The 13,444-nt window shown below is 42.7% G+C and overlaps 2 protein-coding genes across 2 annotated transcripts in view; both read right to left on the bottom strand.

Annotated features, from left to right (window-relative positions):
• The window catches only part of pcyt1ab (phosphate cytidylyltransferase 1A, choline b), a 56,236-nt gene extending 49,720 nt beyond the window's left edge, over nt 1–6,516 (bottom strand). Inside the window, exons 1-2 of the mRNA XM_084334264.1 lie at nt 6,345–6,516; nt 6,045–6,181 (exon numbers count right to left, since the gene is read on the bottom strand). Of these exons, the coding sequence (XP_084190390.1) occupies nt 6,045–6,167 (123 nt within the window). The 5' untranslated portion in view covers nt 6,168–6,181; nt 6,345–6,516. The remainder of the gene's footprint in view (nt 1–6,044; nt 6,182–6,344) is intronic.
• A 2,375-nt stretch (nt 6,517–8,891) lies between these two features.
• serp1 (stress-associated endoplasmic reticulum protein 1) lies at nt 8,892–13,168 on the bottom strand. Its single transcript, XM_084333254.1, has 3 exons — nt 12,991–13,168; nt 11,715–11,787; nt 8,892–10,634 (listed from the first exon to the last, which is right to left on the bottom strand). Exons 1-3 carry the CDS (start codon nt 13,072–13,074, stop codon nt 10,594–10,596), a joined length of 198 nt encoding a protein of 65 aa, XP_084189380.1. The 5' UTR covers nt 13,075–13,168; the 3' UTR covers nt 8,892–10,593.
• Nucleotides 13,169–13,444: the final 276 nt, after the last annotated feature.

Genomic DNA, 13,444 nt, shown 5'->3' with positions numbered 1-13,444 from the left:
TAGATGACTGGACTGTGGAGATCAGGGCCCTAAAGTCCTCCCTCAATAACTCAGACTGTTGATACTGTCATTAGACCCGGAGTGGATGATGATGGATGATGCTTGAGGATGGTCCTTGATGAGTGAAGGGAGTGCTGCCTTGATGTCCGAGACCCTGGCTCCTGGGAGGCAGTAGGTTCTGGCCCTCGGGACAGCCACATGATGCACCATTGAAGTCCCAATGACAAGCACAGAGGGAGGGGGGGGGGGGGGGGGAGCGGTGCAGGGCTCACCATCCCTTGTGGGTATCTGTAGAGGTTTACCATTCCGAGTGAGAGGGGGGCGCGGCTGGCGAGATCCTTCAGAGAGTGAGGCAGGGGACCCATCCACGCCTCCTGCGTGTCGGCTACAGGCGTGGTACCAGGAGCAGCAGTGAAGGACATTCCTGCATGACCAGTCTGCTGTAACACCTGCTCCCACGCCCCGGGAGAGGTCGGTTTCGGTCTGGGGGTGAAGACCGGGAAACCAGGGCGCCTAGAAATGCTAGGAGTAGCTGGCAGATCCTCCTCCCGCTCCTGTGGTGGGGGGCCCAGACAGCTCCTAGCCGTAGGAGTGGGTGAGCCTGACCCCGGACGTTGCCTCTTGGCCCCTGGTGTCCGGTGGTCAAGCTCCACACTCTCCAGGATGTTGAATCTGTTAGAGAGTGAGAGAGACTCATGGGGTGGAGGGCTAAGACGAGAGTCCCAGGTTCGCCTCTTACGCCTCGACCGCACTTTAGACCAGGCCTGGGGAGGGGGGTGAGTAGGAGTGGAGTTGTAGAGCTTGGGCTTGGCTCCCTGCTCCCTGCTTCCCTAGAAGATCCAGCCGAACGGGGGGCGCGGGTGCTTCTCTCAGGTCAGCCGACAGGATGGTCTCCCGATGTCTCTGCTCATCCAGATGGATGGTGGTGAGGAGGGAGACCCGCTCAGCTCAGCGGAGTAACAACACAATCATCAAATTTAAGTACCTCGGAGCCCACATATCCGAGGACTTGACATGGACCACACACATTGACAGTGTTGTGAAGAAGGCACGACAACGCCTCTACTTCCTCAGGAAGTTCCAAGTCAGTCAGAAGATCCTTAAGAACTTCTACTCATGTACAATAGAGAGCATCCTGACTGGCAACATCACCTCCTGGTTTGGGAATAGCACTGCACAAGACCGAAGCAGACTACAAAGAGTGACACGTTCAGCCGAACGCACAATTGGAGGGGGGCTCCCCACCCTCCAGAACATTTACAACAAGCGGTGCAGGGGTAAGGCTAAGAGAATCATCAAGGACTCCAGGCAAGCGATACCGGAGTCTCAAGGCGAGCACAGAAAGACTCAGAAGAAGCTTCTATCCCCAGGCCATCAGGCTGCTCAACGAACAATAAACACTATACAACAACCATCAAATGCACACACATCCACACGCACTTTAAACAAACAACACACTGCAGCACCCACTCTCCACACTTTAGATCACCTAAACACACTTTATATTTATTAATAAAGGATTTGCACTACAACTCGTACACCTTACTGTAAATTGTACCTAAATTGTAACGCATCCCATTTCTGCTTTGCACTACATACTTTGTATATTAGTACACTGCATAGTATATTGTATATTATATGGTAACTCAGTTATGTCTATTCTGCATCGAACATTGTACATATGTCTATACTGAACACTGTGACCTCATTTTTTACTTCTAATTTACATGCTATACTATGTTATTTCATACTTATCTTGTCTAGCACAGTCTCTGGAGCGTAACAGTAAGAAGCATTTTGTATAAAAGTATTCTGTACTTCTGTATGACAACTATTAAAGAAACTTGAAACTTGAAACTCCAGCAAATCCTCCAACTGCTTGGCGATCTGGCAACAGCCAGTAGTGGAACACTCCAGTGGGGGACTGGTGTCTGATGTCATCCTGGAGCTGTAGGCTCAGGTAGAGCAGGCTGGAGGCCTAGTGGAGCTGGAGGTCCTCAGGTGGAGCTGGAGGCCCAGTAGAGCTGGAGGCCCGGTAGAGCTGGAGGCCCAGGTAGAGCAGGCTGGAGGCCCAGTAGAGATGGAGGCCCAGTAGAGCTGGAGCCTCGAGGCCCAGTATAACTGGAGGCCCAGGTGCAGCTAGTGGCCCAGTAGAGCTGGAGACCCGGTAGAGCTGGAGGCCTGGTAGAGCTGGAGGCCTGGTAGAGCTGGAGGCCTGGTAGAGCTGGAGGCCCAGTAGAGATGGAGGCCCAGTAGAGCTGGAGGCCCAGTAGAGCTGGAGGCCCAGTAGAGATGGAGGCCCAGTAGAGCTGGAGGCCCAGTATAGCTGGAGGCCCAGGTGCAGCTAGTGGCCCAGTAGAGCTGGAGACCCAGGTGTAGCAGGCTGGAGGCCCAAGTCAGGCCAAAGTAAAAAAATATATCTCTCAGTCCACAGGGCAATAAGCCTCTGCTGCAGATCTAGGCTATAGACGAGCCACACTGCAGCAGTAAAATGGTTGTGATGGGCAGGTAAGCAGGAGATTATTCTTCCAACTCTGGACTGGATTGATAGCAGGACTAGCAGAGCCAGCTAAGCTACTGCAGGTCTTCCAGCTCTTGGCTAATTGCTAACAGAGCCAGCTAGGCTAGGCTACTGCTAACAAGCAAGCAGGGCCGTAGCCAGGGTTTAGAAATTAGGGAGGTCCATTTATTTTTTTGGCCCAGACCGGCCCACCATAATCGGTCGGACACCACCCACCAGTACACCATCCTTGCGGTCTCCATAAATATGCGTACCTACTGTACTATTCCCCCAAACCACTACAAAGCTGGGTAGTAAGTGCAATGGACAAGTGGACCAGTGTACTCACTCGCTCTTGGCTGAATCTTGTTTTGGGTGGTGATGTAAAAACACCTGAATCATAGCAGGCTCAGGATGGGCAAAGTAGTCTATAGCCTGTTCATCCCTGTCTCTCTCCTCCATAACCTGGCTTGACTAGACATAAGGAGAGATGATTACAATTAACTGGTACATTCAGGTCCAGAATTGTTGGAATTCCCTGACAAAGGTGTGCAAAAAACTGTACAATTTAAGCAATACCATACTGGTAATGAGCAAATAGTTGTTTATTATTATAAACAATTATTATACTATCTATCTGAAAGAACTCAGTGTGTTTCAGTAGAAGATTATACCTCAGCTGCTCTTACTGTAAACAAAGGTGTTCCACAAGGTTCTATTTTGGCCCCCGTCTTATTTTCCATCTTTATAAATGAACTAGGAAATGGGATAAACCCAGCACGTTTTCATTTATACGCCGATGATACAGTTGTTTACACAGTGGCTTCCTCTTTAACTCAGGCCATAGAGCTTCTACAGGATGCTTTTAATACACTACAACACTCCTTGCTAAGGCTAAGACTGGTCCTTAATGCAAAAAAGACCAAGTACATGACCTTCTCTCGCTCTCGAGCTAATACAGCTGTCCCCCCGATTCTGACACTGGAAGGGACATGCCTTGACAAAGTAGCATCCTATAAATATCTGGGCATATGGATTGATGAAAAGATGGCCTTTGATGTTCATATTGGGAACCTACTGAGAAAACTTAGACCTAAACTGGGCTTTTTCTTCCGGTTAAGTTCAAGTTCTTTAATAGTTGTCATACAGAAGTACAGAATACTTTCATACAAAATGCTTCTTACTGTTACGCTCCAGAGACTGTGCTAGACAAGATAGTATCAAATAACATAATAACATAATATAGCATGAATATAGCATGAATTTAGAAGAAATGTTTCCCATCTGAAGCCAGGAAGAGAATTGTGCAGAGTTCCTTTCTGCCTGTATTAGACTATGGCGATGTAATCTATATGCATGCTCCTTCCTCCCTGCTTAAAAAGCTGGATTCTGCCATACGTTTTGTAACGGGTGCAGGCTCTCGCACCCACCACTGCACTTTGTATCAGTCATTAGGATGGTCCTCTCTGTACCAAAGAAGACAATCACACATGTTGATTTTTATCCTTAAGTCATTGCTAGGTAAGCTGCCCTTATATATCTCCAGACTTCTGTCCTTTTATACTTGCTTTTTTAATACCAGACGAGCAGCAAATAGTATGCTGTTAAATGTTCCTTTGATGCAGTCAGAGCTTGGTAAAGCTGCATTCTCCCACTATGCTCCCTTTTTATGGAATACGCTGCAAGTGAAACTTTGTCTACAGGCACTTCCTACTGTGAATGCTTTTAAAGGTATGCTACGATTAGCCCTTTATGAAACATGTAACTGTTTTACCTGATGCTATTGTTGATGTGATTATGCTCCTTGCCACTGCACAAATGACCCTCTGTATTTATATTTGAATTGTATGTTTTTTGTTTAATGCCCTGTTTTATGTTGAAACTTGTTGTGTGTTGGTCAGGACTCCCTGGAAGAAGAGATCTTGTATTTCAATGGGACATTCCTGGATAAATAAAGGATAAATAAAAAATAAATTATTCAATTAATGCATGGAGCTGTTCCATCTTATTTCATTTGATACTAACTACTCAGTTCATACAGATTTCAAGTATCCAAATATCAATGATGAATATTGCATAAGGTTTACACAGTTAATATATCACCTTTTTGTTTTATATTCATGTTCAGAGAGGAGTAATAGTTAGATCTTTGTATGTGTGATTTATATAGCAATTAAATCAATGGTGTGCTTGTTTGTTTGGAGAGTTTGACCTACAGTTAATGTGCCTACCACATGAAGGTGCATGCTCAATGGACAGCACAAAAACTATTTGTGTAGGTGGAGACTAGAGCTACCACAGATAGTAATAAGTTATAAGAGTAAGTAATCCATACCATATATCCTAATAGTTACCTTATTACCATACTTGGCTGAAAATAAACTTTGCTGCCTGTTGTGAATGTGTTTTCCCTATAGGCTGATACATAAGTAGGCATACATTTTTGCAGTTGAGCAAAGATTTGCAGTTGAGTAGGCTATATGTGCTGTGTTTTTATGTCTTCCATCGAGGACCACCTTGGAAATAAGTGTTTTAATTAATGCTTTTAGGTGATATCCTCAGGAATACAAATTGGTCAAGATAATTTGTTTTTATGATGCGTTTTTAATTTCCAAATACAAATCTAATCAAATAAAAAAAAGCTGTTTTTGCAGTTGAGCTACAGGTGTTGTAGCCTTGTATACAGCCTTTTCATGCATCTTTATCAAGGGAACCCTTATCCTAATGATTTTAAAAATAATATTATGATGATACGATATGGACCTAGTAGTTAGGTCATCTGTGGCACTCGTTTCTCAATGGATTTGTCATATAGGAGGGTTAATAAACAAATTTAGCCGGGTGTATTTAAAAAAAAGGCGGGGACAATTTGTGAGAGACCAAAATCCAAAATGGCTGCCATGGAAGTTAACTTTTTAATGGTTTGACCTACAATGATGCACAATATATGGTACCAGCCCCCTCTCAGTCATGTACCAGCCCCCTCTCAGTCATGTATACCAGCCCCCTCTCAGTCATGTACCAGCCTCCTCTCAGTCATCATGTATACCAGCCCCCTCTCAGTCATGTATACCAGCCCCCTCTCAGTCATGTATACCAGCCCCCTCTCAGTCATGTACCAGCCCCCTCTCAGTCATGTACCACAGAATGTATAAGCACATCATGCTTATACATTCCTGGTATGTCATAAATGTAGCAGTACTGTCTATCTGTATGTCATGTATGTCATATATGTCCTGATGAATTGAAAATGGGGGACCCTGATGTAAACAAAACGAAAGTCTCTCTGGTCTGCATCCCCTTAACAATTGTGTGTATTGAGCTGTACTGTATTGTACCCATTCTGCAATCTGTTAATAAAGTTTTCAATCAATCAAACAAACCACGATACATCGACTCACCGTGGTACATCGACTCAACCACGGTACATCGACTCACCACGGTACCAAGGTACATCAACTCACCGCGGTACATCGACTCACCACGGTACCAAGGTACATCGACTCACCGGGGTACTTCGACTCACCACGGTACATCGACTCACCATGGTACATCGTGGGACTTTGCCAGCTGGCTCGCCCTCCTCCACCTCCTTCTTGCCTCCACTGTTGAAGTCGTCTCTTTTCCTCTTTCTGAGAGGCAGCCGATCTGAGCTGACGGTTTCCATCGCTGATCTGATCCCTGATCGGTTATAAAAAAACAAATCACCTGCAACTAAAACACTCAGGCCTTTTTTATCTGACATAGATTAACAGCAAGACAAACATTCCATGCAAACAATGCGATTGCAGCCTTTTTCCTCAAATACCGTTCAAGTACCTGCTAAGCTAACAAGAAGACCAACCTCAAGTTTGCGCTGCTGTTAAAGCCACAGATTCCAGCTGTTCCATAAATGTGAAACAAATGTTGCTCTCTGTCGGGAGGAACGGTCTGGTTCACTGGTTCTGGGTCAGTTTGAGCGACGCTGGGTCGCCGAATAACTTTTGTCAGATGAACTTGACAGCTGCCCTGTTGTTTTAAAAACAACAACAATCACGTTTCCTGTCTGAATAGGAAGTGACGAAGTCGGAAAAGGCGTCGATGTGATCTCTTTGGCTATGCTGCCACCTCGCGGACAATACAGCTACTGCAACGCCTTTCTCACTGGTAGGTAAAGGAAACTGTTCATTTATAGTGTTAAATGTGCTATAGATATCATATTAAAAAGAGAGTAATCACTTTAAAAAATCAATAATAATAATAAAAATAATAATTTCAGAAAGGTGTGGGATACAAATAAATAATGATTGATTAATCAATGTATAATAATAATAATTATTATTATTATAATAATAATAATAATAATAATAATAATAATAATAATAATAATAATAATAATAATAATAATAATAATAATAATAATAATAATAATAATAATAATAATAATAATAATAATAATAATAATAATAATAACTTTATTTATATAGCACCTTTCATACATGGATTGCAGCTCAAAGTGCTTCACAGCAAATAGCATACAATGAACATAGGCATACAATTAGCATACAGTTGACAGAATAAAAGCAATGCATAAAGTGCAGACCTAAGAATAGGTATAAAAGACAATAAAAGTATTGCAATGTCGAAAGTGCAGACATACGAATAGGTATAAAAGACAATAAAAGTAGTGCAATGTCAAAAGTGCAGACATAATAATAGGCATAAGATAAGTGCAGTGTTTCTCAAAAGCATGTGAACCCCCCCGGAACAGCCAGTCCCCCAAACACCCCACACATCAATCCCCATCCAAGACCCCATGTGGACCCCATGTGGAACGCCCTACCCAAAGCTGTAAAGGAATGTGAATCACTACCCACTTTCATAACCACTCTCAAAGAACACCTACGGGAGACTGCAATTCGAAACTGGCCCCTGTAAATGTCCTAACCCAACCCCCTCCAATGTACAGTAAATGACCAAGTATGGTTTTGTCAATATTCCAATGTACAGTTTTGCTTGTACAGTTGTACAGTTACGATAAGATACAATAATATGGTGTAGTGTTCAAATGTGTTTCAAGTCTCTAAAGTGAATGTTAAAGGTGAGTGTTTAAAGTGAGTGTGTGCATGTGGATGTGTGTGCAATGAATGTATTGTCTGTACTGGCCATGAGACTCCGGTAGCGCTTGTCTGACCGCAGCAGTGCAAAGAGACAGTTGTTTGGGTGGCTAGCTAGTCTTTGACTATTCTCCTAGCCTTGGCCCTGCAACGCCTGGTGTACTGTAAATGTCCTGGAGAGTGGGAAGCCCACCTCCAATTGTGCATTTGGCTGATCGAGCCACTCTGTGCAGTCTGCTGCGGTCATGTGTGGTGCTATTACCAAACCAGGAGGTGATTACCAGTCAGGATGCTCTCTATTGTGCATGAGTACGTTTTTTTTAAGATCTTCTGACTCACTTTGAACTTCCTTAGATGCCTAATGAAGTAGAGGCGTTGCCGTGCCTTCTTTACTACACTGTCTATGTGTGTGGTCCATGTCAAGTCCTCCGATATGTTGACTCCGAGGTACTTGACATTTTTCACTCTCTCGACCGGTGCCCCATAGATGCTGAGGGAGCTGTAAACAAGTATGAATACTTGTATGACATGTACCAGCTTGTACACATCAAAATAAAACAAACAGTACATCACTACTTCTTGTCTTTACCTGGGGGTCATTGAGGGGTTGAGAAATGTCATGTCATACCCCCCCCCCCCCCTGCTTTTAACAACCAGGAAACAGTGATAGTACTTCACCGGTATATATATATATAATATGCCCTGTATTATATAGGCAATATAATAACCTATAATCAATATCAAAAGGTTGTCTGTATCAGGTGTGGTAGGTCTTCAGAGGTTGACACACACAATCATCCTTGGTCGAAAGCAGGGGTTCTCAAACTTTTTCATACCACGACCCCATAATTTTTTTGACGATACCACACTTAAATGTATCACGTAATTTCAACATGGGATTAAGGAATATCAAAATAAAAGCACACGTTGAACTTGATCATGCATATTAGAAAATGTATTACAGCACTGTTATCAATACACATTTATAAAACGAGTCATATTTAGCCGAAATATGTTGCCAGAAAATTAAAAAATATATATAATTTTTTTTTATTTGCCAAATGCGCATGGTCACCTACCCACAACCCCACTTTGGGTCGCGACCCGCAGTTTGAGAACCACTGGTCTAAAGCCTCAAAACATGTTCTAAGACGTCTGAATGTCTCAACCTCTGACATCCATCCCTTGTTATGAAAGAAAACTGACAGAAAACAATGCTTGATCTCCTTCCAATCCTTGTTGCGCAAATCAACCACATGCACCTCATCTTTCAACAACACACACACACACGAGGCTCCACTTGTGGCTTTAACTTGTATTTATTCAAACATGATTATTTTGACAGGAACAATAAGGTGAATGCCACACACAGTGCAGCAAGACGTCTAGTCACTTTCAAATCTTCTGATTCAAAAGACCTTCATTTCATTTCGTTGAGTTGGAAGATGAAAAAGCACAGGAGGAAAAAAAAAACAGTGAAATGGAATAGAAACGGGTATAAAGACACCAGATACTGGGTTTTTACAATCGTGCAGAGTCGAGGGAACTGTTAAAAGAAGGGTCGTCGCGTCACGGTGTAGCGCACATCGGTGCCGAGAGTGGAAACTCGTTTATGGCACGTCATTTAACCATTTCACTGCCACACGACAAAGGGTTAACCATTTCACTACAGAAGGTTAACCCTTTCGCTACTACACTACCGTCTGTAGTGTGGTAGTGAAAGGTTAACCGTCTAGTGTGGTAGTGAAAGGGTTAAACATGTTATTACCTTGGATTTCCTCAGATCGCTTGTATATATATATATATATATATTTTAATTTGTATACAGGCACCAACGCAGAGCATGGAACGCTGGTATTCTGACATCATGACCCAGCCTTCTTTTATAGTTTCCTTGTGCAGAGCAGGGAAAAGGTTTAGGAATTATAGTTGTTGGGAATGTTTACAGTCACTTTAATATTCCATCAGCACTGGGAATGGAAAACGAGGCGTGTAAACAGCTCACTGGGAATACCCTCATTTTCTCAAAGGATTCCAGAATGTCGGGTGGTGTAAACACAGTAGTCGCGGTCTTGTGGACGAGCACAGGATCCATCTTTAGACGTCTACATCGTATCTCGACACCAGGATCAATACATTAACGCACAACGGTCACCGTAAACAGAAACATGATCAAATTAACGGGGGGGGGATCTCTTGACATCCATACATCTGCCCTGTAATTGAGGAGAAAATGAACATAAATAACAAAGAAAGACAAGCAGAGAAGCTTCACAATCCCTTCGGGTGATGAGATTGCTCATACAAATATATCTAAATACATATTTCTGGACTTGGAATGTAAATAAAGACTCATCGGCTGTCCTCGTTCATCAAAAGAGACGTTTCGAATGTAGAATGTTTCTATTACGGGGGACACATGTTTTTTTAGCTACTCTTAACAAAAAAAAAATTAGACAAAAGGGGCAAATATCAAATATAACTGAAATGAAACAATGTGAAGCTATGGCTTTAAGGCACTGGGTGGTCCAGCTGAGCCAGCGCTTAACCCCTTCAGGTCTGCTGGACCAGCGCTTAACCCCTTCAGGTGCGAGTGGTTTGTCTTTACCTTCTAGAACTATATATACAGTGACACGCTGTACCTTTCAACCACCGCTTGCCTCGTGTTCTCAACACCCTGGCCTTTGTGAGAGTGCACACCTGAAAGGGTTAAAACGTCAGCAAATGGACTCGGGAGGGAACGGGTCGATAGCAGGAACACAGAACCCCTGATGGACAGGTGTGTCTTGGTTCCGGTGGGGTGGGTGTGGCTGACAGCAGTGGAAGAGGGGTGGGCGTGGCTGACGGCAGTGGAAGGGGGGGGGGGGTAAAGGTAGATGTCATCCCGGGGGGCTTTTTTTAAGGATCTTAATTGTTTGATTGTTCATCAGTGGGACAGGAACCCAAAGCAACGTCTTCTGGTCTTGACTCCTCCTCCCCACCATAGTGTCGGCTCCTTTATGCACCCATTCTGATGCTCTGAATGATCTGGAAGATAGCTGGAAGAAGACAAGAAAACGAATTAACATCATTCTACATGCGTATGTGGCATGTGGAGAGAGAGAGAGAGTGAAAGAGAGCTCACACGTTACACATATCAACATGACAACAGTAATGGAGGGAAGTGGTGATGCACGATATATGGCCGTTTCTTTACACATCGGTATCGGTCCGATATCAAGATAGATATGGGCCAAAAAAATTATAATTTTAATCTTTTTTATTTTTATTATAATTTTTTACAGCTTTTGGCCGTAAATAGTTTCAAAATATCAGTCATTTCTGAAAATAAGTTACAAAAGTTATATAAAAAAATTCATTTTGGAAAATAGCTCTTTATTTGATTATCATAAAAAAGTGTTTTCTATAGAGATATTGACATCGGTAAATATCGGTATCGGCCAGAACAGCAATATTAATATCGGTTATCGGCCATAATTTTCACATTGGTGCATCACTAGAGGGAAGCATATACCGGTACAGTCGAATTAAATCTACATGGTGCATCTGAAGACCCATCTAAACACAAACAGTAGATCACACACAGTCATGACTCTGGAGGGATCAAAGTTTGCAGAGACAGAGACGGAGAGAGAGAGACAGAGAGAGAGACAGAGAGGGAGAGAGAGACGGGGTGACTGGACTTTGTCTGTCACCATAGGGACTGTATTTTTGATTAGATCTTCAGTGATGTAACATGACTACTACCCGCTGAACTTTCCTCAAGCCTGTTAGGAACGACATGTACCGTCTACTGTGTACTACTGTGATTTTATATCTGCTCATTTTATTAGTTTTACTTTTATCTCTAGGCCCCACTATCCGCTGGGTGCATACTATGACCATTATCATGTTTTGTAACAGATTACAGAAATTCAAGAAGCCTATTGGAACGTGAGATTCTGATATCCCACTTTATGTTCTGATCTTGCTGCTTGTTTTATACTGATTTTATGTCTTATTTCTTACTGATGTAAAGCAGTTTGGACTGCAATCCCCTGTATGAAAGGTGCTATACAAATAAAGTTAATGTTATTACTGTACGGACAGGGAGCGTGCTGATGTAACGGGGGTCTTACCTGATCCACAGACGACGAAGATGAAGAGGGCCAGGAGCCAGGGACCCACCCCCTTGTCGTCCCCCAGGTTTCTCTGGAATGGATGAAGAATAATATTATACCACCACCGTCAAATCTAAAACCTTGTAGGTCTGAAAAAAAAAAAAGGTTTTCACAGCTGATGACGACCACACACGCCTGTACGAGTTCCTCTAAGTTACTGTAACTGAAGCTTATAGTGAGTCACTTTTTGAATACTTCCTTCTTTTTTACTCTAAACAAAAGAATTTACTCCCTACTTTGGCTTGAGTAAGTCTTATGTTTGGTCATAGAGTAGAGAGTACAATCTTCTTGCATTTAAAAAAAACATCATAACTGAACTGCCTTGTGATAGAAATGGCTCATTTAAATATCTGCAAAGACAAAGTATATGTGTATACTTGGCGGGTGTGTGCCGAGGTTGTTGTAACACAGGCTATGCAAACAATCCCAACAACAGGTTGTGTCCGAAAGTAACCAAGTACTTGAGTAACTTATACCACCCCATCTACTTTTATTTGAGTAAAAGTATTCTTACTCCAACTTCAGTAGAATGTCATTGCAGTAACTACTTCCTTTAGAGAGTAATCCGTGTCAGTTGTATCTCACTGTAGACAGAAACTAGGGATACGTGTCAGTTGCATCTCCCTGTAGATAGAAACTAGGGATACGTGTCAGTTGTATCTCCCTGTAGACAGAAACTAGGGATACGTGTCAGTTGCATCTCCCTGTAGATAGAAACTAGGGATACGTGTCAACTCAGTTGTATCTCCCTGCAGACAGTAACTAGCCAACTTCCTTTATAGGAATACGTGTCAGTTGCATCTCAATGCAGACAGTAACTAGCCTACTTCCTTTATTATGGGAATACGTGTCAGTTGCATCTCTCGCAGACAGTAACTACTTCCTTTAGAGTAATCCGTTCCAGTAGTATTCAGTTCCAAGTGAAAACATAACAATAAGACTCGTATTATTAAAAAATATATATAGTTTTTAAACAAAACACCAGTCTTCCACTCTATTACACGAGCCTTTTATGTAGGCCTAGACTAAATACATTTGAAAACAAACCGATCATGGATTACACTTAAATAACTTTGATGATCCTGTGGAACGTGTTCCAATTGAATAAACGGGTGTGTTTCCATCTACAGATCTGTCATCACCCGCGACAGTAACGGGTGTAAATACTTAACGTTAGTGTTGAATACAAGTTGTATAACATGGAGAGACATAAGATGAAGACCGCGCTGCTTACCGTTGACTTAGCGACGTTCCCTCGCAGATTAATGTTCTTGCTGTGCTTCTCGTTGGCCATGCGGATCCTCTGCTTTGCCACCATGTTTGCGGTTATTTGTCTATTTCAATTTTTGGTAATAAAAATCAAAAAGTCGTGTGACTCGCAGCAGGGATGACGACAGCGTTGTGAGACTAGGGAGAAGTTTGTCTACGTACACATAAAGATAGACCACGCCCACATAAAGATAGACCCCGCCCACACATAGCTGTGGTCGTGTCACTCTCGCGGGCGACGTCATTTCCGGTAGCTCCCGAGTCTAGTGCAGCCTTTGCTGCAAATAATGTACTAATTCAAGTTTCTAGATCTAAAATATGAGGAAAATGTTTAATGCCTAAAATAAATGCCTTACTAAATAAATAAAATAGAAAAAATAAGGCGCGAGTGGGCACAGTAACAGTATTGCACATTCAGT

Source organism: Notolepis coatsorum (genome assembly GCF_963971535.1).
Source record: "Notolepis coatsorum genome assembly, chromosome: 1".
NCBI classification, from domain to species: Eukaryota; Metazoa; Chordata; class Actinopteri; order Aulopiformes; family Paralepididae; genus Notolepis; species Notolepis coatsorum.
Note: the sequence above shows the minus strand (reverse complement) of the source record. Positions and strands in the feature narration are given on the sequence as shown.

Bases quoted from the DNA above. Each gene is read 5' to 3' on its own strand.
- serp1 (XM_084333254.1), bottom strand. From the start codon at position 13,074: ATGGTGGCAAAGCAGAGGATCCGCATGGCCAACGAGAAGCACAGCAAG. The intron at 11,788-12,990 runs GTAAGCAGCGCG...CATCCATTCCAG, and splicing joins GGAACGTCGCTAAGTCAACG to AGAAACCTGGGGGACGACAA. The intron at 10,635-11,714 runs GTAAGACCCCCG...GTCTTCTTCCAG, and splicing joins CTTCGTCGTCTGTGGATCAG to CTATCTTCCAGATCATTCAG.